The sequence below is a fragment of the Salvelinus alpinus genome, chromosome 7 (assembly GCF_045679555.1).
Source record: "Salvelinus alpinus chromosome 7, SLU_Salpinus.1, whole genome shotgun sequence".
In the NCBI taxonomy this organism is placed as follows: Eukaryota; Metazoa; Chordata; class Actinopteri; order Salmoniformes; family Salmonidae; genus Salvelinus; species Salvelinus alpinus.
The window spans coordinates 88,768,832-88,796,048 of record NC_092092.1 but is presented as its reverse complement, the minus strand read 5'-3'; the positions used below and the strand labels follow the sequence as shown (position 1 = coordinate 88,796,048).

The following is a 27,217-nucleotide window of genomic DNA, read 5'->3' as shown; positions in this document are numbered from 1 at the left end:
CATCCCAATCGTGAAGCACGGGGGTGGCAGCATCATGTTGTGGGGGTGCTTTGCTGCAGGAGGGACTGGTGCACTTCACAAAATAGATGGCATCATGAGGGAGGAAAATTATGTGGATATATTGAAGCAACATCTCAAGACATCAGTCAGGAAGTTTAAAGCTTGGTCACAAATGGATCTTCCAAATGGACAATGACCCCAAGCATACTTCCAAATTTGTGGCAAAATGGCTTAAGGACAACAAAGTCAAGGTATTGGAGTGGCCATCACAAAGCCCTGACCTCAATCCTATAGAACATTTGTGGGCAGAACTGAAAAAGCGTGTGCGAGCAAGGAGGCCTACAAACCTGACTCAGTTACACCAGCTCTGTCAGAAGGAATGGGCCAAAATTCACCCAACTTATTGTGGGAAGCTTGTGGAAGGCTACCCAAAACGTTTGACCCAAGATAAACAATTTAAAGGCAATGTTAGCAAATACTAATTGAGTGTATGTAAACTTCTGGCCCACTGGGAATGTGATGAAATAAATAAAAGCTGAAATAAATAATTCTCTGCTATTATTCACACATTTCACATTCTTAAAATAAAGTGGGGATCCTAACTGACCTAAGACAGGACATTTTTAGTAGGATTAAATGTCAGGAATTGTCAAAAACTGAGTTTAAATGTATTTGGCTAAGGTGTATGTAAACTTCCGACTTCAACTGTATGTATATTTATAATAGCCAACAGCTGGCTGACTGTCTCTACCATCATGAAGAAAATTAGTTTGATTCTGCTGGCTGACATCTCGTTCATGAAACCCGGAGGTGTAATATGTCCCCATAACTGAATTTATGGATGGGATGGGGTGAAGAAAATTGCCCCTAGACAGAGCAGAATTATGATTCCCCAGCACGCCTGCAGTCATTAATATAATACACTATATATTATATCTATAGCTCTGCTTTTCCTTTCTCTTCCACACACACACACACACACACACACACACACACACACACACACACACACACACACACACACACACACACACACGATTTCACAATCTGTCGCAGTCGCTAACGTCACACACCTGACATTGATACAGCCCTAACCTTTTCTCATTGGTTAAAAACCTAATTGACCCATCTGTGACCTCTCACTTGACATTTCTTCTGACCTTTAACCTCTGACCTCCAGGGGTCAGCGTACTCTGTCCTGGGTGTGGCCTGAGACGACCCTGGTGGGAGAGGAGCTGACTGATCGTCAGGCCGGCCCCAGGCCCAGCAGAGCCCCAGGGAGAGAGGCCGAGACTGGGTCTGGAACCCCTGTTTGTACCCCTGGGGCTGGAGTTGTGGGAGACCACCCCGTGGCCGGGGAGGAGGCTGGTACGCCTGCTTCTGTCCCTGTCCAGAGAAGGGGAGTCAGCATCCTGGAGTGTCCAGGGGAGCCTGGAAGGCCTTATTGCAAGACCCTGGTCCTCACTGGAGCTAAAGGGAATGATACGGGTTACTACCGCTGTTACTACAGAGATGTCAAGGCTGTCATCGACGGGACCACGGCTGTTGCAGTATATGTGTTTGTCAGAGGTGAGAAGAGTTTATATACAGAGAGAGACGCACGCACACATCCTGTTGTTCTCACACACACACACGGATACCTGCATTTTCACACACACACACGGATACCTGCATTTTCACACACACACACGGATACACGCATTTACACACACACACACGCACACACACACACACACGCACATGTACGCATGGTTTTGTGTCAGCGCCGGTGTTAGCGTCATCATCGTGGTCATCTGTTGTGTATGTCATTGTTAAAGTGATGCTCCAGAACATTTGTATAATTTCAGCCAGTAGTCACGAGCCAAAACGGGTCCCCATTTATTGTGTACTATGTCATCCATTCCCCATTTATTGTGTACTATGTCATCCATTCCCCATTTATTGTGTACTATGTCATCCATTCCCCATTTATTGTGTACTATGTCATCCATTCCCCATTTATTGTGTACTATGTCATCCATTCCCCATTTATTGTGTACTATGTCATCCATTCCCCATTTATTGTATACTATGTCATCCATTCCCCATTTATTGTGTACTATGTCATCCATTCCCCATTTATTGTGTACTATGTCATCCATTCCCCATTTATTGTGTACTATGTCATCCATTCCCCATTTATTGTATACTATGTCATCCATTCCCCATTTATTGTGTACTATGTCATCCATTCCCCATTTATTATGTACTATGTCATCCATTCCCCATTTATTGTGTACTATGTCATCCATTCCCCATTTATTGTGTACTATGTCATCCATTCCCCATTTATTGTGTACTATGTCATCCATTCCCCATTTATTGTGTACTATGTCATCCATTCCCCGTTTATTGTGTACTACGTCATCCATTCCCCGTTTATTGTGTACTACGTCATCCATTCCCCGTTTATTGTGTACTACGTCATCCATTCCCCGTTTATTGTGTACTACTTCATCCATTCCCCATTTATTGTGTACTATGTCATCCATTCCCCGTTTATTGTGTACTATGTCATCCATTCCCCGTTTATTGTGTACTACGTCATCCATTCCCCGTTTATTGTGTACTACGTCATCCATTCCCCGTTTATTGTGTACTACGTCATCCATTCCCCGTTTATTGTGTACTACGTCATCCATTCCCCGTTTATTGTGTACTACGTCATCCATTCCCCGTTTATTGTGTACTACGTCATCCATTCCCCGTTTATTGTGTACTACGTCATCCATGTCCCAGAATTGGCTGTTGTTTACAAAGTAATTCTAGTCACATTATCGCAAATTGAGCAACAACTGTCCTGGTTTAGGACCTCTACAGGATTGGTGTCCCTAAACATTTATGTCTTGGGTGAGTTGGAAATTGAGGTTGGTGAACCATATAACGGTGACTAACCCCATTCCGTACAAATGTGTGCAACCACGACATTCTAAAGAGGCTGCAAAGAAAACAAATGTGACTGTAGCGACTGTGTTGACTTCAAAATCGGCGGTGTGAACTAGGTTTCTATTCAAGCGTTGGTTGACATGGTAATGGCTCTATAGTATTGGAGAAAAGTTGAAAAAACTGACCCCTTTCGACGCTGTACTTTACATCGTGATGTGTCATGGCGTAACGTACAGCACGCATAAAGCAACTAATTCTGTCTTACAGCCTCTCTCCACCAGGTGTAGCACTTCTCTCACCGTTTAAAAACAAGAAATGGACAGTGACGGGGGTAAGGGGGGGATACCTAGTAATTTTTTGCGTCATCACTGCAAACTATCATGACTCTCAAAAGCCTCTGTTTACTTCTGAAGATCACTTTAGCGCCGCCTTAAAAACCTGATTCAAATTCGACACAAACCTTCAAATAGGTATGTAATGACACATTACATAAACTCTTTATAGTGTTTTATTTACATTTTAGAGGCGATAAGGTGATAAGTTGGACAGATCGAGTGAAAAAAGCCGTTTCCCCACATGACATCTCTCCTTCTCACTATCACGCAAAAGGTTTCGCTTCCCCACCCGCCATTTTTAAAAAGACCCGACGGAGCTCATTGCCTTCTTGAATCATGCAGAGATGGGCATCATGAAGGACTCGTCATTGATATTGTTGGAAAGGGGAGAAATTGTGCTTTACATTGGTATTGATATTACAGTTGATCTGGAAGTATTACGTTTTTGGGGGCGATAAAATAAGGTAAATTGTACTCCATTAGTCATCCTGTTGTCTGTCAGTCATCCTGTGGTCTGTTAGTCATCCTGTGGTCTGTTAGTCACCCTGTGGTCTGTTAGTCATCCTGTGGTCTGTTAGTCATCCTGTGGTCTGTTAGTCATACTGTTGTCTGTTAGTCACCCTGTGGTCTGTTAGTCACCCTGTGGTCTGTTAGTCATCCTGTGGTCTGTTAGTCATCATGTGGTCTGTTAGTCATCATGTGGTCTGTTAGTCATCATGTGGTCTGTTAGTCATCCTGTGGTCCGTTAGTCATCCTGTGGTCTGTTAGTCACCCTGTGGTCTGTTAGTCATCCTGTGGTCCGTTAGTCATCCTGTGGTCCGTTAGTCACCCTGTGGTCCGTTAGTCACCCTGTGGTCCGTTAGTCATCCTGTGGTCTGTTAGTCATCCTGTGGTCTGTTAGTCATCCTGTGGTCCATTAGTCATCCTGTGGTCTGTTAGTCATCCTGTGGTCTGTTAGTCATCCTGTGGTCTGTTAGTCATCCTGTGGTCTGTTAGTCATCATGTGGTCTGTTAGTCATCCTGTGGTCTGTTAGTCACCCTGTGGTCTGTTAGTCATCCTGTGGTCTGTTAGTCACCCTGTGGTCTGTTAGTCACCCTGTGGTCCGTTAGTCACCCTGTGGTCCGTTAGTCATCCTGTGGTCTGTTAGTCATCCTGTGGTCTGTTAGTCATCCTGTGGTCCATTAGTCATCCTGTGGTCTGTTAGTCATCCTGTGGTCTGTTAGTCATCATGTGGTCTGTTAGTCATCCTGTGGTCTGTTAGTCACCCTGTGGTCTGTTAGTCATCCTGTGGTCTGTTAGTCACCCTGTGGTCTGTTAGTCACCCTGTGGTCCGTTAGTCATCCTGTGGTCTGTTAGTCACCCTGTGGTCTGTTAGTCACCCTGTGGTCCGTTAGTCATCCTGTGGTCTGTTAGTCATCCTGTTGTCTGTTAGTCATCCTGTGGTCTGTTAGTCATCCTGTGGTCCATTAGTCACCCTGTGGTCTGTTAGTCATCATGTGGTCTGTTAGTCATCATGTGGTCTGTTAGTCATCATGTGGTCTGTTAGTCATCCTGTGGTCTGTTAGTCACCCTGTGGTCTGTTAGTCATCCTGTGGTCCGTTAGTCACCCTGTGGTCTGTTAGTCACCCTGTGGTCCGTTAGTCATCCTGTGGTCTGTTAGTCATCCTGTGGTCTGTTAGTCATACTGTTGTCTGTTAGTCACCCTGTGGTCTGTTAGTCACCCTGTGGTCTGTTAGTCATCCTGTGGTCTGTTAGTCATCATGTGGTCTGTTAGTCATCATGTGGTCTGTTAGTCATCCTGTGGTCCGTTAGTCATCCTGTGGTCTGTTAGTCACCCTGTGGTCTGTTAGTCATCCTGTGGTCCGTTAGTCATCCTGTGGTCCGTTAGTCACCCTGTGGTCCGTTAGTCACCCTGTGGTCCGTTAGTCATCCTGTGGTCTGTTAGTCATCCTGTGGTCTGTTAGTCATCCTGTGGTCCATTAGTCATCCTGTGGTCTGTTAGTCATCCTGTGGTCTGTTAGTCATCATGTGGTCTGTTAGTCATCCTGTGGTCTGTTAGTCACCCTGTGGTCTGTTAGTCATCCTGTGGTCTGTTAGTCACCCTGTGGTCTGTTAGTCACCCTGTGGTCCGTTAGTCACCCTGTGGTCCGTTAGTCATCCTGTGGTCTGTTAGTCATCCTGTGGTCTGTTAGTCATCCTGTGGTCCATTAGTCATCCTGTGGTCTGTTAGTCATCCTGTGGTCTGTTAGTCATCATGTGGTCTGTTAGTCATCCTGTGGTCTGTTAGTCACCCTGTGGTCTGTTAGTCATCCTGTGGTCTGTTAGTCACCCTGTGGTCTGTTAGTCACCCTGTGGTCCGTTAGTCATCCTGTGGTCTGTTAGTCACCCTGTGGTCTGTTAGTCACCCTGTGGTCCGTTAGTCATCCTGTGGTCTGTTAGTCATCCTGTTGTCTGTTAGTCATCCTGTGGTCTGTTAGTCATCCTGTGGTCCATTAGTCACCCTGTGGTCTGTTAGTCATCATGTGGTCTGTTAGTCATCATGTGGTCTGTTAGTCATCATGTGGTCTGTTAGTCATCCTGTGGTCTGTTAGTCACCCTGTGGTCTGTTAGTCATCCTGTGGTCCGTTAGTCACCCTGTGGTCTGTTAGTCACCCTGTGGTCCGTTAGTCATCCTGTGGTCTGTTAGTCACCCTGTGGTCTGTTAGTCATCCTGTGGTCCATTAGTTACCCTGTGGTCTGTTAGTCGTCCTGTGGTCCATTAGTCCCCCTGTGGTCCGTTAGTCATCCTGTGGTCTGTTAGTCACCCTGTGGTCCGTTAGTCATCCTGTGGTCTGTTAGTCACCCTGTGGTCTGTTAGTCACCCTGTGGTCCGTTAGTCATCCTGTGGTCTGTTAGTCATCCTGTTGTCTGTTAGTCATCCTGTGGTCTGTTAGTCACCCTGTGGTCCGTTAGTCATCCTGTGGTCTGTTAGTCTATGGTTACAGTCTCTAGTCCTCTAGTCTAGGGTTACAGCCTCTAGTCCTCTAGTCTAGGGTAACAGCCTCTAGTCTAGGGTTACAGCCTCTAGTCCTCTAGTCTAGGGTAACAGCCTCTAGTCCTCTAGTCTATGGTAACAGCCTCTAGTCTAGGGTTACAGCCTCTAGTCCTCTAGTCTAGGGTTATAGCCTCTAGTCCTCTAGTCTAGGGTTATAGCCTCTAGTCTAGGGTCACAGCCTCTAGTCTAGGGTTATAGCCTCTAGTCTAGGGTTACAGTCTCTAGTCCTCTAGTCTATGGTTACAGTCTCTAGTCCTCTAGTCTAGGGTTATAGCCTCTAGTCTAAGGTCACAGCCTCTAGTCTAGGGTTATAGCCTCTAGTCTAGGGTTACAGCCTCTAGTCCTCTAGTCTAGGGTTACAGCCTCTAGTCCTCTAGTCTAGGGTTACAGCCTCTAGTCCTCTAGTCTAGGGTTACAGCCTCTAGTCCTCTAGTCTAGGGTTACAGCCTCTAGTCCTCTAGTCTAGGGTTACAGCCTCTAGTCTATGGTTACAGTCTCTAGTCCTCTAGTCTAGGGTTACCGCCTCTAGTCCTCTAGTCTATGGTAACAGCCTCTAGTCCTCTAGTCTAGGGTTACAGCCTCTAGTCCTCTAGTCTATGGTTACAGTCTCTAGTCCTCTAGTCTATGGTTACAGCCTCTAGTCCTCTAGTCTAGGGTTACAGCCTCTAGTCCTCTAGTCTATGGTTACAGCCTCTAGTCCTCTAGTCTAGGATTACAGCCTCTATTCCTCTAGTCTATGGTAACAGCCTCTAGTCCTCTAGTCTAGGGTTATAGCCTCTAGGCTTCTAGTCTAGGGTTATAGCCTCTAGTCTAGGGTCACAGCCTCTAGTCTAGGGTTATAGCCTCTAGTCTAGGGTTACAGTCTCTAGTCCTCTAGTCTATGGTTACAGCCTCTAGTCCTCTAGTCTATGGTAACAGCCTCTAGTCTAGGGTTACAGCCTCTAGTCCTCTAGTCTAGGGTAACAGCCTCTAGTCTAGGGTTACAGCCTCTAGTCCTCTAGTCTAGGGTAACAGCCTCTAGTCCTCTAGTCTATGGTAACAGCCTCTAGTCTAGGGTTACAGCCTCTAGTCCTCTAGTCTAGGGTTATAGCCTCTAGTCCTCTAGTCTAGGGTTATAGCCTCTAGTCTAGGGTCACAGCCTCTAGTCTAGGGTTACAGGCTCTAGTCCTCTAGTCTATGGTTACAGTCTCTAGTCCTCTAGTCTAGGGTTATAGCCTCTAGTCTAAGGTCACAGCCTCTAGTCTAGGGTTATAGCCTCTAGTCTAGGGTTACAGCCTCTAGTCCTCTAGTCTAGGGTTACAGCCTCTAGTCCTCTAGTCTAGGGTTACAGTCTCTAGTCCTCTAGTCTAGGGTTACAGCCTCTAGTCCTCTAGTCTAGGGTTACAGCCTCTAGTCCTCTAGTCTAGGGTTACAGCCTCTAGTCTATGGTTACAGTCTCTAGTCCTCTAGTCTAGGGTTACAGCCTCTAGTCCTCTAGTCTATGGTAACAGCCTCTAGTCCTCTAGTCTAGGGTTACAGCCTCTAGTCCTCTAGTCTATGGTTACAGCCTCTAGTCCTCTAGTCTATGGTTATAGCCTCTAGTCTATGGTTACAGTCTCTAGTCCTCTAGTCTAGGGTTATAGCCTCTAGTCTATGGTTATAGCCTCTAGTCCTCTAGTCTATGGTTACAGCCTCTAGTCCTCTAGTCTAGGGTCACAGCCTCTAGTCTAGGGTTACAGCCTCTAGTCCTCTAGTCTAGGGTTATAGCCTCTAGTCTATGGTTACAGTCTCTAGTCCTCTAGTCTAGGGTTACAGCCTCTAGTCCTCTAGTCTATGGTTACAGCCTCTAGTCCTCTAGTCTAGGGTTACAGCCTCTAGTCCTCTAGTCTATGGTAGCAGCTTCTAGTCCTCTAGTCTAGGGTTACAGCCTCTAGTCCTCTAGTCTATGGTAGCAGCCTCTAGTCCTCTAGTCTAGGGTTACAGCCTCTAGTCCTCTAGTCTATGGTAGCAGCGTCTAGTCCTCTAGTCTAGGGTTACAGCCTCTAGTCCTCTAGTCTATGGTTACAGCCTCTAGTCTAGGGTTACAGCCTCTAGTCCTCTAGTCTAGGGTTACAGCCTCTAGTCCTCTAGTCTAGGGTCACAGCCTCTAGTCTAGGGTTACAGCCTCTAGTCCTCTAGTCTAGGGTTACAGCCTCTAGTCCTCTAGTCTATGGTTACAGACTCTAGTCTAGGGTTACAGCCTCTAGTCTAGGGTTACAGCCTCTAGTCTATGGTAACAGACTCTAGTCTAGGGTCACATACCATTTGGGGGGAGTGAGGTGGCATTTTGGGGGGTGCATATATTTTGTCTCTGCTGGAGGCTGATCAGAGCCAGATGAACCAACAGCAGTAAATTACAGCTAACAGGCTACAGGATAAGAGGAGAGATGAGGAGGGGAGAGAGGAGAGGAGAGGAGAGGAGAGGAGAGGAGAGGAGAGGAGAGGAGAGGAGAGGAGAGGAGAGGAAGGGAGAGGAGAGGAGGGGAAGGGAGAGGAGGGGAGAGGAGAGGAGGGGAGAGGAGGGGAGAGGAGAGGAGAGGAGAGGAGAGGAGAGGAAGGGAGAGGAGAGGAGAGGAGAGGAGAGGAGAGGAAGGGAGAGGAGAGGAGGGGAAGGGAGAGGAGGGGAGAGGAGAGGAGGGGAGAGGAGGGGAAGGGAGAGGAGAGGAGAGGAGGGGAGAGGAGGGGAAGGGAGAGAAGAAAGGTGAGGAGGGGAGAGGTGAGGAGGGGAGAGGAGGGGAAGGTAGAAGAGAGGGGGAGAGGGGAAAGGTGAGGGGGAAGGAGAGGAGAGGAGGGGAGAGGAGAGGAGAGGAGGGATGAGGAGGGGAGAGAAGAAAGGTGAGGAAGTGAGAGAGGAGAGGAGGGGGTGGGAGAGGTGAGGAGGGGAGGGGAAGGGAGAGGAGAGGAGGGGAGGGGAGGGGAAGGGAGAGGATGGGGTGAGGAGGGGAGGGGAGAGGTGGGGAGGGGAGAGGGGAAAGGTGAGGAGGGGGGAGGAGAGGAGAAGGAAGGTAGAAGAGAGGGGAAAGGTGAGGAGGGGGGAGGAGGGGAAGGGAGAGGTGAGGAGAGGTGAGGAGGGGTGAGGAGGGGAGGGGAGAGGTGGGGAGGGGAGAGGGGAAAGGTGAGGAGGGGAGGGGAAGGGAGAGGAGAGGAGAGGAAGGTAGAAGAGAGGGGAAAGGTGAGGAGGGGGGAGGAGGGGAAGGGAGAGGTGAGGAGAGGTGAGGAGCAGTAAAATAGAACTAACAGGCAGCAGGATAAAAGTGGGACCATGCGGCTTCAGTTACCGGACCTCCCCTCCTCTCCTCTCCCTTCCCCTCCTCACCCCATCCTCTCCCTTCCCCTCCCCTCCCCTCCTCTCCTCTCCCTTCCCTTCCCCTCCCCTCCTCTCCTCTCCCTTCCCCTCCCCTCCCCTCCCCTCCTCACCCCATCCTCTCCCTTCCCCTCCTCTCCTCTCCCTTCCCCTCCCCTCATCACCTCTCCCCCTTAGGGTGCCATTCGGGACGCAAACAATAACACCCTTCACAGCCAAGACCCTCATCCCTCCCTCCTCCTAACAACATAACACCCCTCTCCTCACAGCCATGACCCTCATCCCTCCCTCCTCCTAACAACATAACACCCCTCTCCTCATACCTGGGGTGATTTATTGTTGAGTTGTTTAACTCTGTAGGCTGTGTGTATTTTCTGTCTGTGTATTTGGCACACAGAAACAATTGTTTCAGCAGCAGGAACTGATTGCTCTGAGCTGCTGGGGAAGAACAGAACTATATAAGCAGAGAGAGAGAGACAGCGAGAGAGAGACAACGAGAGAGAGAGAGACAGCGAGAGAAAGGCAGCGAGAGAGATAGAGACAGCGAGAGAGAGAGACAGCGAGAGAAAGGCAGCGAGAGAAAGGCAGCGAGAGAAAGGCAGCGAGAGAGATAGAGACAACGAGAGAGAGAGACAGCGAGAGAAAGGCAGCGAGAGAGATAGAGACAACGAGAGAGAGAGACAGCGAGAGAAAGGCAGCGAGAGAGAGAGAGAGACAGCTAGCGAAATTAGAGACACATATTTCCCTCAGATTACACAGATTCACAAAGAATTCAAAAACAAACCCAATCTTGATAAACTCCCCTATTGGGTGAAATACCACAGTGTGACATCACAGCAGTAAGAGTTGTGACCTGTTGCCACAAGAAAAGGTCAACCAGTGAAGAACAAACACCATTGTAAATACAACCCGTATTTATTTATTTTCCCTTTTGTACTTGAACTATTTGTACATCGTTACAACACTGTATATAGACATCATATGACATTTGAAATGTCTTTATTCCTTTGAAAATTCTGTATGTGTAATGTTTACTGTTAATTTTTATTGTTTATTTCATTTGTGTTTATTATCTACTTCACTTGCTTTGGCAAATGTTAACGTGTGTTTCCATACCAATAAAGCCCTTAAATTGAAATTAAATTGAAATTTAATTGAGAGTCTATTGTCAGTCAGAACAACCCTGGTAGATGAGTTCTACAACTGTCAGTCCTACTCTGTGAGGGGTAGACTGCTCTGTGAGGGGTAGACTGCTCTGTGGGGGGTAGACTGCTCTGTGGGGGGTAGACTGCTCTGTGGGGGGTAGACTGCTCTGTGGGGGGTAGACTGCTCTGTGGGGGGTAGACTGCTCTGTGGGGGGTAGACTGCTCTGTGGGGGGTAGACTGCTCTGTGGGGGGTAGACTGCTCTGTGGGGGGTAGACTGCTCTGTGGGGGGTAGACTGCTCTGTGGGGGGTAGACTGCTCTGTGGGGGGTAGACTGCTCTGTGGGGAGTAGACTGTTCTGTGGGGGGTAGACTGCTCTGTGGGGGGTAGACTGCTCTGTGGGGGGTAGACTGCTCTGTGGGGGGTAGACTGCTCTGTGGGGAGTAGACTGTTCTGTGGGGGGTAGACTGCTCTGTGGGGAGTAGACTGTTCTGTGGGGGGTAGACTGCTCTGTGGGGGGTAGACTGCTCTGTGGGGGGTAGACTGCTCTGTGGGGGGTAGACTGCTCTGTGGGGGGTAGACTGCTCTGTGGGGAGTAGACTGTTCTGTGGGGGGTAGACTGCTCTGTGGGGGGTAGACTGCTCTGTGGGGGGTAGACTGCTCTGTGGGGGGTAGACTGCTCTGTGGGGGGTAGACTGCTCTATGGGGGGTAGACTGTTCTGTGGGGGGTAGACTGCTCTGTGGGGAGTAGACTGTTCTGTGGGGGGTAGACTGCTCTGTGGGGGGTAGACTGCTCTGTGAGGGGTAGACTGCTCTGTGGGGAGTAGACTGTTCTGTGGGGGGTAGACTGCTCTGTGAGGGGTAGACTGTTCTGTGGGGGGTAGACTGCTCTGTGAGGGGTAGACTGCTCTGTGGGGAGTAGACTGTTCTGTGGGGGGTAGACTGCTCTGTGAGGGGTAGACTGTTCTGTGGGGGGTAGACTGCTCTGTGGGGAGTAGACTGTTCTGTGGGGGGTAGACTGCTCTGTGGGGGGTAGACTGCTCTGTGGGGGGTAGACTGCTCTGTGGGGAGTAGACTGTTCTGTGGGGGGTAGACTGCTCTGTGGGGGGTAGACTGCTCTGTGGGGGGTAGACTGCTCTGTGGGGGGTAGACTGCTCTGTGGGGGGTAGACTGCTCTATGGGGGGTAGACTGTTCTGTGGGGGGTAGACTGCTCTGTGGGGAGTAGACTGTTCTGTGGGGGGTAGACTGCTCTGTGGGGGGTAGACTGCTCTGTGAGGGGTAGACTGCTCTGTGGGGAGTAGACTGTTCTGTGGGGGGTAGACTGCTCTGTGAGGGGTAGACTGTTCTGTGGGGGGTAGACTGCTCTGTGAGGGGTAGACTGCTCTGTGGGGAGTAGACTGTTCTGTGGGGGGTAGACTGCTCTGTGAGGGGTAGACTGTTCTGTGGGGGGTAGACTGCTCTGTGGGGAGTAGACTGTTCTGTGGGGGGTAGACTGCTCTGTGGGGGGTAGACTGCTCTGTGGGGGGTGGACTGCTCTGTGGGGAGTAGACTGTTCTGTGGGGGGTAGACTGCTCTGTGGGGAGTAGACTGCTCTGTGGGGAGTAGACTGCTCTGTGAGGGGTAGACTGCTCTGTGGGGAGTAGACTGCTCTGTGGGGAGTAGACTGCTCTGTGGGGAGTAGACTGCTCTGTGGGGAGTAGACTGCTCTGTGGGGAGTAGACTGCTCTGTGGGGAGTAGACTGTTCTGTGGGGGGTAGACTGCTCTGTGGGGGGTAGACTGCTCTGTGGGGAGTAGACTGCTCTGTGGGGAGTAGACTGCTCTGTGGGGGGTAGACTGCTCTGTGGGGAGTAGACTGCTCTGTGGGGAGTAGACTGCTCTGTGGGGGGTAGACTGCTCTGTGGGGAGTAGACTGCTCTGTGGGGGGTAGACTGCTCTGTGGGGAGTAGACTGCTCTGTGGGGAGTAGACTGCTCTGTGGGGAGTAGACTGCTCTGTGGGGGGTAGACTGCTCTGTGGGGAGTAGACTGCTCTGTGGGGAGTAGACTGCTCTGTGGGGGGTAGACTGCTCTGTGGGGAGTAGACTGCTCTGTGGGGGGTAGACTGCTCTGTGGGGAGTAGACTGCTCTGTGGGGAGTAGACTGCTCTGTGGGGAGTAGACTGCTCTGTGGGGGGTAGACTGCTCTGTGAGGGGTAGACTGCTCTGTAGGGGGTAGACTGCTCTGTGGGGGGTAGACTGCTCTGTGGGGGGTAGACTGCTCTGTGGGGAGTAGACTGCTCTGTGGGGGGTAGACTGCTCTGTGGGGAGTAGACTGCTCTGTGAGGGGTAGACTGCTCTGTGGGGAGTAGACTGCTCTGTGGGGAGTAGACTGCTCTGTGGGGGGTAGACTGCTCTGTGGGGGGTAGACTGCTCTGTGGGGGGTAGACTGCTCTGTGGGGAGTAGACTGCTCTGTGGGGGGTAGACTGCTCTGTGGGGAGTAGACTGCTCTGTGGGGGGTAGACTGCTCTGTGGGGAGTAGACTGCTCTGTGGGGAGTAGACTGCTCTGTGGGGAGTAGCCTGCTCTGTGGGGGGTAGACTGCTCTGTGGGGAGTAGACTGCTCTGTGGGGAGTAGACTGCTCTGTGGGGGCTAGACTGCTCTGTGGGGGTAGACTGCTCTTTGAGGGGTAGACTGCTCTGTGGGGAGTAGACTGCTCTGTGGGGAGTAGACTGCTCTGTGAGGGGTAGACTGCTCTGTGGGGAGTAGACTGCTCTGTGGGGAGTAGACTGCTCTGTGGGGGGTAGACTGCTCTGTGGGGAGTAGACTGCTCTGTGGGGGGTAGACTGCTCTGTGGGGAGTAGACTGCTCTGTGGGGGGTAGACTGCTCTGTGGGGAGTAGACTGCTCTGTGGGGGGTAGACTGCTCTGTGGGGGGTAGACTGCTCTGTGAGGAGTAGACTGCTCTGTGGGGAGTAGACTGCTCTGTGGGGAGTAGACTGCTCTGTGGGGAGTAGCCTGCTCTGTGGGGGGTAGACTGCTCTGTGGGGGGTAGACTGCTCTGTGAGGGGTAGACTGCTCTGTGAGGGGTAGACTGTTCTGTGGGGGGTAGACTGCTCTGTGGGGGGTAGACTGCTCTGTGGGGAGTAGACTGCTCTGTGGGGGTAGACTGCTCTGTGGGGGGTAGACTGCTCTGTGAGGGGTAGACTGCTCTGTGGGGAGTAGACTGCTCTGTGGGGAGTAGACTGCTCTGTGGGGAGTAGACTGCTCTGTGGGGGGTAGACTGCTCTGTGGGGGGTAGACTGCTCTGTGGGGGGTAGACTGTTCTGTGGGGGGTAGACTGCTCTGTGGGGGGTAGACTGCTCTGTGGGGGGTAGACTGCTCTGTGGGGAGTAGACTGCTCTGTGGGGGGTAGACTGCTCTGTGGGGGGTAGACTGCTCTGTGGGGGGTAGACTGCTCTGTGGGGGGTAGACTGCTCTGTGGGGGGTAGACTGCTCTGTGGGGGGTAGACTGCTCTGTGGGGGGTAGATTGCTCTGTGGGGGGTAGATTGTTCTGTGGGGGGTAGACTGCTCTGTGGGGGGTAGACTGCTCTGTGGGGGGTAGACTGCTCTGTGGGGGGTAGACTGCTCTGTGGGGAGTAGACTGCTCTGTGGGGAGTAGACTGCTCTGTGGGGGGTAGACTGCTCTGTGGGGGGTAGACTGCTCTGTGGGGAGTAGACTGCTCTGTGGGGAGTAGCCTGCTCTGTGGGGGGTAGACTGCTCTGTGGGGAGTAGACTGCTCTGTGGGGAGTAGACTGCTCTGTGGGGAGTAGCCTGCTCTGTGGGGGGTAGACTGCTCTGTGGGGGCTAGACTGCTCTGTGGGGGCTAGACTGCTCTGTGGGGGTAGACTGCTCTTTGAGGGGTAGACTGCTCTGTGGGGGCTAGACTGCTCTGTGGGGGTAGACTGCTCTGTGAGGGGTAGACTGCTCTGTGAGGGGTAGACTGCTCTGTGGGGGGTAGACTGCTCTGTGGGGAGTAGACTGCTCTGTGGGGAGTAGACTGCTCTGTGAGGGGTAGACTGCTCTGTGGGGAGTAGACTGCTCTGTGGGGAGTAGACTGCTCTGTGGGGGGTAGACTGCTCTGTGGGGAGTAGACTGCTCTGTGGGGGGTAGACTGGTCTGTGGGGAGTAGACTGCTCTGTGGGGAGTAGACTGCTCTGTGGGGGGTAGACTGCTCTGTGGGGAGTAGACTGCTCTGTGAGGAGTAGACTGCTCTGTGGGGAGTAGACTGCTCTGTGGGGAGTAGACTGCTCTGTGGGGAGTAGACTGCTCTGTGGGGAGTAGCCTGCTCTGTGGGGGGTAGACTGCTCTGTGGGGAGTAGACTGCTCTGTGGGGAGTAGACTGCTCTGTGGGGGGTAGACTGCTCTGTGAGGGGTAGACTGCTCTGTGAGGGGTAGACTGTTCTGTGGGGGGTAGACTGCTCTGTGGGGGGTAGACTGCTCTGTGGGGAGTAGACTGCTCTGTGGGGGGTAGACTGCTCTGTGGGGGGTAGACTGCTCTGTGAGGGGTAGACTGCTCTGTGGGGAGTAGACTGCTCTGTGGGGAGTAGACTGCTCTGTGGGGGGTAGACTGCTCTGTGAGGGGTAGACTGCTCTGTGGGGAGTAGACTGCTCTGTGGGGAGTAGACTGCTCTGTGGGGAGTAGACTGCTCTGTGGGGGGTAGACTGCTCTGTGAGGGGTAGACTGCTCTGTGGGGAGTAGACTGTTCTGTGGGGAGTAGACTGCTCTGTGGGGAGTAGACTGCTCTGTGGGGAGTAGACTGCTCTGTGGGGGGTAGACTGCTCTGTGGGGAGTAGACTGCTCTGTGGGGAGTAGCCTGCTCTGTGGGGAGTAGCCTGCTCTGTGGGGAGTAGACTGCTCTGTGGGGAGTAGACTGCTCTGTGGGGGGTAGACTGCTCTGTGGGGAGTAGCCTGCTCTGTGGGGAGTAGACTGCTCTGTGGGGAGTAGCCTGCTCTGTGGGGAGTAGACTGCTCTGTGGGGAGTAGACTGCCGTAGACTGCTCTGTGGGGGGTAGACTGCTCTGTGGGGAGTAGCCTGCTCTGTGGGGAGTAGACTGCTCTGTGGGGAGTAGCCTGCTCTGTGGGGGGTAGACTGCTCTGTGGGGAGTAGACTGCTCTGTGGGGGCTAGACTGCTCTGTGGGGGTAGACTGCTCTTTGAGGGGTAGACTGCTTTGAGGGGTAGACTGTTCTGTGGGGGGTAGACTGCTCTGTGGGGGCTAGACTGCTCTGTGGGGGTAGACTGCTCTGTGAGGGGTTGACTGCTCTGTGAGGGGTAGACTGCTCTGTGGGGGGTAGACTGCTCTGTGGGGAGTAGACTGCTCTGTGGGGAGTAGACTGCTCTGTGAGGGGTAGACTGCTCTGTGGGGAGTAGACTGCTCTGTGGGGAGTAGACTGCTCTGTGGGGGGTAGACTGCTCTGTGGGGAGTAGACTGCTCTGTGGGGGGTAGACTGCTCTGTGGGGAGTAGACTGCTCTGTGGGGAGTAGACTGCTCTGTGGGGAGTAGACTGCTCTGTGGGGAGTAGCCTGCTCTGTGGGGAGTAGCCTGCTCTGTGGGGGGTAGACTGCTCTGTGGGGAGTAGACTGCTCTGTGGGGGCTAGACTGCTCTGTGGGGGTAGACTGCTCTGTGGGGAGTAGACTGCTCTGTGGGGGGTAGACTGCTCTGTGAGGGGTAGACTGCTCTGTGAGGGGTAGACTGCTCTGTGGGGGGTAGACTGCTCTGTGGGGGGTAGACTGCTCTGTGGGGAGTAGACTGCTCTGTGGGGGGTAGACTGCTCTGTGGGGGGTAGACTGCTCTGTGGGGGGTAGACTGCTCTGTGAGGGGTAGACTGCTCTGTGGGGAGTAGACTGCTCTGTGGGGAGTAGACTGCTCTGTGGGGAGTAGACTGCTCTGTGAGAGTAGACTGCTCTGTGGGGGCTAGACTGCTCTGTGGGGGGTAGACTGCTCTGTGAGGGGTAGACTGTTCTGTGGGGGGTAGACTGCTCTGTGGGGGGTAGACTGCTCTGTGGGGAGTAGACTGCTCTGTGGGGGGTAGACTGCTCTGTGGGGAGTAGACTGCTCTGTGGGGGGTAGACTGCTCTGTGAGGGGTAGACTGCTCTGTGGGGGGTAGACTGCTCTGTGGGGGGTAGACTGCTCTGTGGGGGGTAGACTGCTCTGTGGGGAGTAGACTGCTCTGTGGGGAGTAGACTGCTCTGTGGGGGGTAGACTGCTCTGTGGGGGGTAGACTGCTCTGTGGGGAGTAGACTGCTCTGTAGGGAGTAGCCTGCTCTGTGGGGAGTAGACTGCTCTGTGGGGAGTAGACTGCTCTGTGGGGAGTAGACTGCTCTGTGGGGGGTAGACTGCTCTGTGGGGGGTAGACTGCTCTGTGGGGGGTAGACTGCTCTGTGGGGGGTAGACTGCTCTGTGGGGGGTAGACTGCTCTGTGGGAGTAGACTGCTCTGTGGGGGGTAGACTGCTCTGTGAGGGGTAGACTGCTTTGTGGGGAGTAGACTGCTCTGTGGGGGGTAGACTGCTCTGTGAGGGGTAGACTGCTCTGTGGGGAGTAGACTGCTCTGTGGGGAGTAGACTGCTCTGTGGGGAGTAGACTGCTCTGTGGGGGGTAGACTGCTCTGTGGGGGGTAGACTGCTCTGTGGGGAGTAGCCTGCTCTGTGGGGGGTAGACTGCTCTGTGGGGGGTAGACTGCTCTGTGGGGAGTAGACTGCTCTGTGGGGGGTAGACTGCTCTGTGGGGGGTAGACTGCTCTGTGGGGGGTAGACTGCTCTGTGGGGGGTAGACTGCTCTGTGGGGAGTAGCCTGCTCTGTGGGGGGTAGACTGCTCTGTGGGGGGTAGACTGCTCTGTGGGAGTAGACTGCTCTGTGGGGGCTAGACTGCTCTGTGAGGGGTAGACTGCTTTAGTCTGCTTTAGTCTGCAGATGTTATCGGTCACATGGTTAGCAGATGTTATTGATCACATGGTTAGCAGATGTTATTGCGAGTGTAGCGAAATGCTTGTGCTTCTAGTTCCCACCGTGCAGTAATATCTAACAAGTAATCTAACAATTCTAACTACCTAATACACACACATATAAGTAAAGGGATGGAATAGAATATATACATATAAATATATGGATGAGCGATGGCCGAGCGGCAAGATGCAGTAGATGGTATAGAGTACAGTATATACAGTGGGGAGAACAAGTATTTGATACACTGCCGATTTTGCAGGTTTTACTACTTACAAAGCATGTAGAGGTCTGTAATTTTTATCATAGGTACACTTCAACTGTGAGAGACGGAATCTAAAACAAAAATCCAGAAAATCACATTGTATGATTTTTAAGTAATTAATTTGCATTTTATTGCATGACATAAGTATTTGATACATCAGAAAAGCAGAACTTCATATTTGGTACAGAAACCTTGGTTTGCAATTACAGAGATCATACGTTTCCTGTAGTTCTTGACTAGGTTTGCACACACTGCAGCAGGGATTTTGGCCCACTCCTCCCTACAGATCTTCTCCAGATCCTTCAGGTTTCGGGACTGTCTCTGGGCAATACGGACGTTCAGCTCCCTCCAAAGATTTTCTATTGGGTTCAGGTCTGGAGACTGGCTAGGCCACTCCAGGACCTTGAGATGCTTCTTACGGAGCCACTCCTTAGTTGCCATGGCTGTGTGCTTCGTGTCGTTGTCATGCTGGAAGACCCAGCCACGACCCATCTTCAATGCTCTTACTGAGGGAAGGAGGTTGTTGGCCAAGATCTCGCGATACATGGCCCCATCCATCCTCCCCTCAATACGGTGCAGTCGTCCTGTCCCCTTTGCAGAAAAGCATCCCCAGAGAATGATGTTTCTACCTCCATGCTTCACGGTTGGGATGGCGTTCTTGGGGTTGTACTCATCCTTCTTCTTCCTCCAAACAGGGCGAGTGGAGTTTAGACCAAAAAGCTCTATTTTTGTCTCATCAGACCACATGATCTTCTCCCATTCCTCCTCTGGATCATCCAGATGGTCATTGGCAAACTTCAGACGGGCCTGGACATGCGCTGGCTTGAGCAGGGGGACCTTGCATGCGCTGCAGGATTTTAATCCATGACGGCGTAGTGTGTTACTAATGGTTTTCTTTGAGACTGTGGTCCCAGCTCTCTTCAGGTCATTGACCAGGTCCTGCCGTGTAGTTCTGGGCTGATCCCTCACCTTCCTCATGATCATTGATGCCCCACGAGGTGAGATCTTGCATGGAGCCCCAGACCGAGGGTGATTGACTGTCATCTTCAACTTCTTCCATTTTCTAATAATTGCGCCAACAGTTGTTGCCTTCTCACCAAGCTGCTTGCCTATTGTCCTGTAGCCCATCCCAGCCTTGTGCAGGTCTACAATTTTACCCCTGATGTCCTTACACAGCTCTCTGGTCTTGGCCATTGTGGAGAGGTTGGAGTCTGTTTGATTGAGTGTGTGGACAGGTGTCTTTTATACAGGTAACGAGTTCAAACAGGTGCAGTTAATACAGGTAATGAGTGGAGAACAGGAGGGCTTCTTAAAGAAAAACTAACAGGTCTGTGAGAGCCGGAATTCTTACTGGTTGGTAGGTGATCAAATACTTATGTCATGCAATAAAATGCAAATTAATTACTTAAAAATCATACAATGTGATTTTCTGGATTTTTGTTTTAGATTCCGTCTCTCACAGTTGAAGTGTACCTATGATAAAAATTACAGACCTCTACATGCTTTGTAAGTAGGAAAACCTGCAAAATCAGCAGTGTATCAAATACTTGTTCTCCCCACTGTACATATGAGATGAGGTATGCAAGATATGTAAACGTCATTATTAAAGTGGCATTATCAAAGTGACTAGTGATCCATTTATTAAAGTGTCCAGTGATTGGGTCTCAATGTAGGCAGCAGCCTCTCTGAGTTAGTGATTACTGTTTAACAGTCTGATGGCCTTGAGATAGAAGCTGTTTTTCAGTCTCTCGGTCCCAGCTTTGATGCACCTGTACTGACCTCGCCTTCTGGATGGTAGCGGGGTGAACAGGCAGTGGCTCGGGTGGTTGTTGTCCTTGATGATCTTTATGGCCTTCCTGTGACATCGGGTGGTGTAGGTGTCCTGGAGGGCAGGTAGTTTGCCCCCGGTGATGCGTTGTGCAGACCTCACTACCCTCTGGAGAGCCCTGCGGTTGTGGGTGGTGTAGTTGCCGTACCAGACGGTGATACTGCCCAACAGGATGCTCTCAATTGTGCATCTTTAAAAGTTTGTGAGGGTTTTAGGTGACAAGTCAATTTTCTTCAGCCTCCTGAGGTTGAAGAAGCGCTACTGCGCCTTCTTCACAACGCTGTCTGTGTGGGTGGACCATTTCAGTTTGTCCGTGATGTGTACACCGAGGAACTTAAAACTTACTACCCTCTCCACTACTGTCCCGTTGATGTGGATAGGGGGGTGCTCCCTCTGCTGTTTCCTGAAGTCCACAATCATCTCCTTTGTTTTATTGACGTTGAGTGTGAGGTTATTTTCCTGACACCACACTCCGAGGGCCCTCACCTCCTCCCTGTAGGCCGTCTCGTCGTTGTTGGTAATCAAGCCCTGTACTGTTGTGTTGTCTGCAAACATGATGATTGAGTTGTGGGGCCCCTGTGTTGAGGATCAGTGAAGTGGAGATGTTGTTTCCTACCTTCACCACCTGGGGGGGGGGGGGGGGGGGAAGGGGCGGCCTATCAGGAAGTCCAGGACCCAATTGCACAGGGTTGGGTTGAGACCCAGAGCCCCAAGCTTAATGCTGAGCTGTAGTCAATGAACAGCATTCTTACATAGGTATTCCTCTTGTCCAGATGGAATAGGGCAGTGTGCAGTGTGCAGTGTGAGGGCGATTGCATCGTCTGTGGACCTAAACAACGCAATTTAAAAAATCTTTGTCAAAGGGTAAAGTCTACAAAACGTAGTTCACTCTGTCACAGATGTTAGTTTTGTTAACAGAACACTGTATTGAGATCACATGTTTCATCAAGGAGAATATTATCAGAATGTCAGTTTACCTTCTCCCTCTGACAGCCACTGGGCTTCCTCTCAGCACCATATTTGGTCGTGAGAGGAAACGCCAACCGGATGCTTCACATTTATACATCTGGTGTGGAACATCTGGCTCATTGTTCTATCTGTGGTGCTAGGAGCAAATTACTAGATTACAATATTGGGGCGGCAGTGTCTAACCTAGTGGTTGGAGCATTGGACTTGTCGAATCCCCGAGCTGACAAGGTAAAAATCTGTCGTTCTGCCCCTGAACAGGCAGTTAATTAACCCACTGTTCCTAGGCCGTCATTGAAAATAATAATTTGTTCTTAACTGACTTGCCTACATTTACATTTACATTTAAGTCATTTAGCAGACGCTCTTATCCAGAGCGACTTACAAATTGGTGCATTCACCTTATGACATCCAGTGGAACAGCCACTTTACAATAGTGCATCTAAATCTTTTAAGGGGGGGGGGTGAGAAGGATTACTTTATCCTATCCTAGGTATTCCTTAAAGAGGTGGGGTTTCAGGTGTCTCCGGAAGGTGGTGATTGACTCCGCTGTCCTGGCGTCGTGAGGGAGTTTGTTCCACCATTGGGGTGCCAGAGCAGCGAACAGTTTTGACTGGGCTGAGCGGGAACTGTACTTCCTCAGTGGTAGGGAGGCGAGCAGGCCAGAGGTGGATGAACGCAGTGCCCTTGTTTGGGTGTAGGGCCTGCCTAGTTAAATAAAGGTAAAATAAAATATATGCTGTTATATGCCAGGGGTGATCTATTGTTTATACACAGAGGACTGGTGAGATGATACTAGATTATAGGAGATTAGATTGTACTTTATTAATCCCAAAGGGTTGTGTGTAAAGACTTTTGTTCCAGCCAAGCGGTAACACAAACGATCATGATCAACTGATTGTCTTCATTCTAAACGTGTATATTGTATATTATATTATCTCTGTCATTGTCCTCTGACTGCCTTGACTTCCTTGTCTCCTTTCCTCCAGATCTGGAGCAGCCTTTCCTCAGGAGAAACAGAGGAAGCAACGGTGACCTGGAGACCATCTTCATAACAAGATCCTCCACTCACTTCACAGTACCTTGTCTAGTCACTGTGCCCGACCTCATCGTCACACTTTATCTGGTACCTTCACTTCTGTCTGTCTGTCTGTCTGTCTGTCTGTCTGTCTGTCTGTCTGTCTGTCTGTCTGTCTGTCTGTCTGTCTGTCTGTCTGTCTGTCTGTCTGTCTGTCTGTCTGTCTGTCTGTGTCTGTCTGTCTGTGTCTGTCTGTCTGTCTGTCTGTCTGTCTGTCTGTCTGTCTGTCTGTCTGTGTGTCTGTCTGTCTGTGTCTGTGTCTGTGTCTGTCTGTCTGTCTGTCTGTCTGTCTGTCTGTCTCTCTCTCTGGTCTGTCTGTCTGTCTGTCTGTCTGTCTGTCTGTCTGTCTGTCTCTGTCTGTCTCTGTCTGTCTGTCTGTCTGTCTGTCTGTCTGTCTGTCTGTCTGTCTGTCTGTCTGTCTGTCTGTCTGTCTGTCTGTCTCTATAATCTTCTCTCTCTCTCCCTCAGTGCATGCTGGGAGTGTTTTGTAGTTGAGAGGCTGTGTCTTTTCTTGATTCTTTCTTTGTTATTTTCTTTCCATTTTTATTTTCTATGTTGGAGGGTTAACGCACTGTTAGTTTAGCAGTACCCACAGTTTTTGTTCAAAGTTAGGGAGAACGTGGACACAGTTTCCTGGGGTTTGAACGGTATGGTGTGGGCGATGGCTTCTCAGCCTAGCGCGGAGGAGACGCTGTCGATTCAGGTGTGTTCCTGAGAACGGAGTTAAAGTGGAGGAGGTTCTGCTGGCGGTCGGCGAACAGGTAGGAGCTGAACTTATACGTTCTGTAACCAGAATGAACAAAGCTGTGGTTGTGTTCATGAAAAGAGTACATTTTATGGGTAGGCTGATTGCTAGTGGAATATTTGTAAGGGATGTGTTGGTGCCGATTTCTCCTTTTTCGACTCATTCGACAAGGGTGGTAGTTGTGAATCTGCCTCCGTTTATTACGGACGATCAAATCAGGAGAAAGCTGAGCCGTTTTGGTAAGTTTGCTAGCGGTTTCCGTGTCGGCAGGTTTTCAGGCAGATGCCGTTAAACACGTTGTTTCGTTCCGGAGGCAAGTGTTCATGTTTCTGAACAACAATGAGCAACAGCTAAATGTGCATTTTAAAGTGAGGCATGGAGAGGGACTCTACGCAGGGTTTGCCACCACAGATAGTCTGCGGTGCTTTGAGTGTGGGGGTTAAGGGCATAAGAGCTTTGCGTGTCCACACAAATGCCAAGAGTGTGCAAAGCTGTCATCAAGGCAAAGGGTGGCTACTTGAAGAATATTTGAAGAATTATATTTGGATTTGTTTAACACTTTTTTGGTTACCTCATGATTCCATATGTGTTATTTCATAGTTTTCATGTCTTCACTATTATTCTACAATGCAGAAAATAGTAAAAATAAAGACAAACCCTTGAATGAGTAGGTGTTGTAGAACGTTTGACCGGTAGTGTATTCAGATGCTGTTTCCGTGATGGTCAGGGATGGTCAGGGATGGTCAGGGATGGTAGTGTATTCAGATGCTGTTTCCGTGATGGTCAGGGATGGTCAGGATATGAAGGCACTAGAGACCAGTCTGAAGGTGTACGAGGGAGCTTCGTCAGCTAAGGTGAACTGAGGCAAGAAGCTCTGTTATGTGGGGCATGGAGGGATAGGGCCCCTCCATTGCTTTGACTGTGTTGTAATTTGGTTTATCCTGATTGATTGGATGTTCTGGTCCTGAGGCTTCAGTGTGTTAGTAGAACAGGTTAGTGAACTCAGCCCCAGGACCAGCTGGATGAGGGGACTGAGGCTTCAGTGTGTTAGTAGAACAGGTTAGTGAACTCAGCCCCAGGACCAGCTGGATGAGGGGACTGAGGCTTCAGTGTGTTAGTAGAACAGGTTAGTGAACTCAGCCCCAGGACCAGCTGGATGAGGGGACTGAGGCTTCAGTGTGTTAGTAGAACAGGTTAGTGAACTCAGGACCAGCTGGATGAGGGGACTGAGGCTTCAGTGTGTTAGTAGAACAGGTTAGTGAACTCAGGACCAGCTGGATGAGGGGACTGAGGCTTCAGTGTGTTAGTAGAACAGGTTAGTGAACTCAGGACCAGCTGGATGAGGGGACTGAGGCTTCAGTGTGTTAGTAGAACAGGTTAGTGAACTTAGCCCCAGGACCAGCTGGTTGAGGGGACTGAGGCTTCAGTGTGTTAGTAGAACAGGTTAGTGAACTCAGCCCCAGGACCAGCTGGATGAGGGGACTGAGGCTTCAGTGTGTTAGTAGAACAGGTTTGTGAACTCAGCCCCAGGACCAGCTGGATGAGGGGACTGAGGCTTCAGTGTGTTAGTAGAACAGGTTAGTGAACTCAGCCCCAGGACCAGCTAGATGAGGGGACTGAGGCTTCAGTGTGTTAGTAGAACAGGTTAGTGAACTCAGGACCAGCTGGATGAGGGGACTGAGGCTTCAGTGTGTTAGTAGAACAGGTTAGTGAACTTAGCCCCAGGACCAGCTGGATGAGGGGACTGAGGCTTCAGTGTGTTAGTAGAACAGGTTAGTGAACTCAGGACCAGCTGGATGAGGGGACTGAGGCTTCAGTGTGTTAGTAGAACAGGTTAGTGAACTCAGCCCCAGGACCAGCTGGATGAGGGGACTGAGGCCTCTCATCCCACTCTCCCCTCTCATCCCGCCTTCCCCTCTCATCCCTCTCTCCTCATCCTGCTCTCATTCCTCTCTCCTCTCCTCATCCCTCTATCCCCTCTCATCCCCATCTCCCTTCTCATCCCTCTCTCCTCCTCATCCCCCTCCCCCTCTCACTCCTCTCTCCTTGTCCCTCTCTCCTCTCATCACAGATACTCCCCCCTCATCCCACTCTCCCCTCTCATCCCCCTCTCCCCTCTCTCCTCTCCTCATTCCCCTCTCCCCTCTCATCCCCCCTTCCCCTCTCATCCCTCTCTCCTCATCCCCCTCTCATTCCTCTCTCCTCTCCTCATCCCCCTCCCCCCTCTCATCCCTCTCTCCTCATCCCCCTTTCATTCCTCTCTCCTCTCCTCATCCCTCTCATCCCACTCTCCACTCTCATCCCCCTTCCCCTCTCATCCCTCTCTCCTCATCCCCCTCCCCCCCCTCATCCCTCTCTCCTCATCCCTCTCTCATTCCTCTCTCCTCTCCTCATCCCTCTATCCCCTCTCATCCCCATCTCCCTTCTCATCCCTCTCTCCTCCTCATCCCCCTCCCCCTCTCATTCCTCTCTCCTTGTCCCTCTCTCCTCTCATCCCAGATACTCCCCTCTCATCCCACTCTCCCCTCATCCCACTCTCCCCTCTCATCCCCCTCTCCTCTCTCATCCCTCTCTCCTTTCCTCATCCCCCTCTCATGCATCTCTCCTCGTCCCCCTCTCCTCTCATCCCTCTCTCCTCTCCTCGCCCCCCTCTCCTCTCTCATCCCCTCTCTCCCCTCTCATCCCTCTCTCCTCTCCTCATCCCCCTCTCATTTCTCTCTCCTTGTCCCCCTCCCCTCTCATCTAATATCTCTCCCTCTCCACATCCCCTTCTCCCCTCTCATGCATCTCTCCTCGTCCCCCTCTCCTCTCATCCCTCTCTCCCCTCTCATCCCTCTCTCCCCTCTCATCCCCTCTCCACTCTCATTCCTCTCTCCTCGTCCCCTTCTCTTCTCATCCCTCTCTCCTCTCCTCGTCCCCCTCTCCTCTCTCATCCCTCTCTCCTCTCCTCTCTCCTCAGTGGGAATCGATACCTATGCCCCTGGAGGATGAGGGGATGGTGTGGGACAGTAAAAGAGGCTGGTCCATCCCTAGACAGACTTTAGACACTAGACCTTTCATCTTAGGATTGTACTGCCAAGCTGTACTGCAGGGGAGAGTGTACCGCTCTCCCCACTACGTGGTGCACTTCACAGGTAACTATGCACTACATAGTACACACTACCTAGCACACAGCCACCCTGCATGAAAAAGATGGCATCTCCACCCTCAGGTTTACCAGAACTCAAACTCTACCTAGTGTACACTACTAGTACAACTAGAGCCCTAAGTATCTCTACTGTCTACACTCTACCTAGTGTACACTACTAGTACAACTAGAGCCCTAAGTATCTCTACTGTCTACACTCTACCTAGTGTACACTACTAGTACAACTAGAGCCCTAAGTATCTCTACTGTCTACACTCTACCTAGTGTACACTACTAGTACAACTAGAGCCCTAAGTATCTCTACTGTCTACACTCTACCTAGTGTACACTACTAGTACAACTAGAGCCCTAAGTATTTCTACTGTCTACACTCTACCTAGTGTACACTACTAGTACAACTAGAGCCCTAAATATCTCTACTGTCTATACTCTACCTAGTGTACACTACTAGTACAACTAGAGCCCTAAGTATCTCTACTGTCTACACTCTACCTAGTGTACACTACTAGTACAACTAGAGCCCTAAGTATCTCTACTGTCTACATTCTACCTAGTGTACACTACTAGTACAACTAGAGCCCTAAATATCTCTACTGTCTACACTCTACCTAGTGTACACTACTAGTACAACTAGAGCCCTAAGTATCTCTACTGTCTACACTCTACCTAGTGTACACTACTAGTACAACTAGAGCCCTAAATATCTCTACTGTCTAAACTCTACCTAGTGTACACTACTAGTACAACTAGAGCCCTAAGTATCTCTACTGTCTACACTCTACCTAGTGTACACTACTAGTACAACTAGAGCCCTAAGTATCTCTACTGTCTATACTCTACCTAGTGTACACTACTAGTACAACTAGAGCCCTAAATATCTCTACTGTCTAAACTCTACCTAGTGTACACTACTAGTACAACTAGAGCCCTAAGTATCTCTACTGTCTACACTCTACCTAGTGTACACTACTAGTACAACTAGAGCCCTAAGTATCTCTACTGTCTGCACTCTACCTAGTGTACACTACTAGTAAAACTAGAGCCCTAAGTATCTCTACTGTCTACACTCTACCTAGTGTACACTACTAATACAACTAGAGCCCTAAGTATCTCTACTGTCTACACTCTACCTAGTGTACACTACTAGTACAACTAGAGCCCTAAGTATCTCTACTGTCTATACTCTACCTAGTGTACACTACTAGTACAACTAGAGCCCTAAATATCTCTACTGTCTAAACTCTACCTAGTGTACACTACTAGTACAACTAGAGCCCTAAGTATCTCTACTGTCTACACTCTACCTAGTGTACACTACTAGTACAACTAGAGCCCTAAGTATCTCTACTGTCTATACTCTACCTAGTGTACACTACTAGTACAACTAGAGCCCTAAATATCTCTACTGTCTAAACTCTACCTAGTGTACACTACTAGTACAACTAGAGCCCTAAGTATCTCTAC

General features: G+C 50.6%; 1 protein-coding gene across 1 annotated transcript in view; it reads left to right on the top strand.

The window, feature by feature from the left end:
* The window catches only part of flt4 (fms related receptor tyrosine kinase 4), a 217,216-nt gene that overhangs the window by 70,327 nt on the left and 119,672 nt on the right, over nt 1–27,217 (top strand). Inside the window, exons 3-5 of the mRNA XM_071412054.1 lie at nt 1,181–1,569; nt 21,772–21,908; nt 25,565–25,739. Coding sequence (XP_071268155.1) covers nt 1,181–1,569; nt 21,772–21,908; nt 25,565–25,739 — 701 coding nt within the window. The remainder of the gene's footprint in view (nt 1–1,180; nt 1,570–21,771; nt 21,909–25,564; nt 25,740–27,217) is intronic.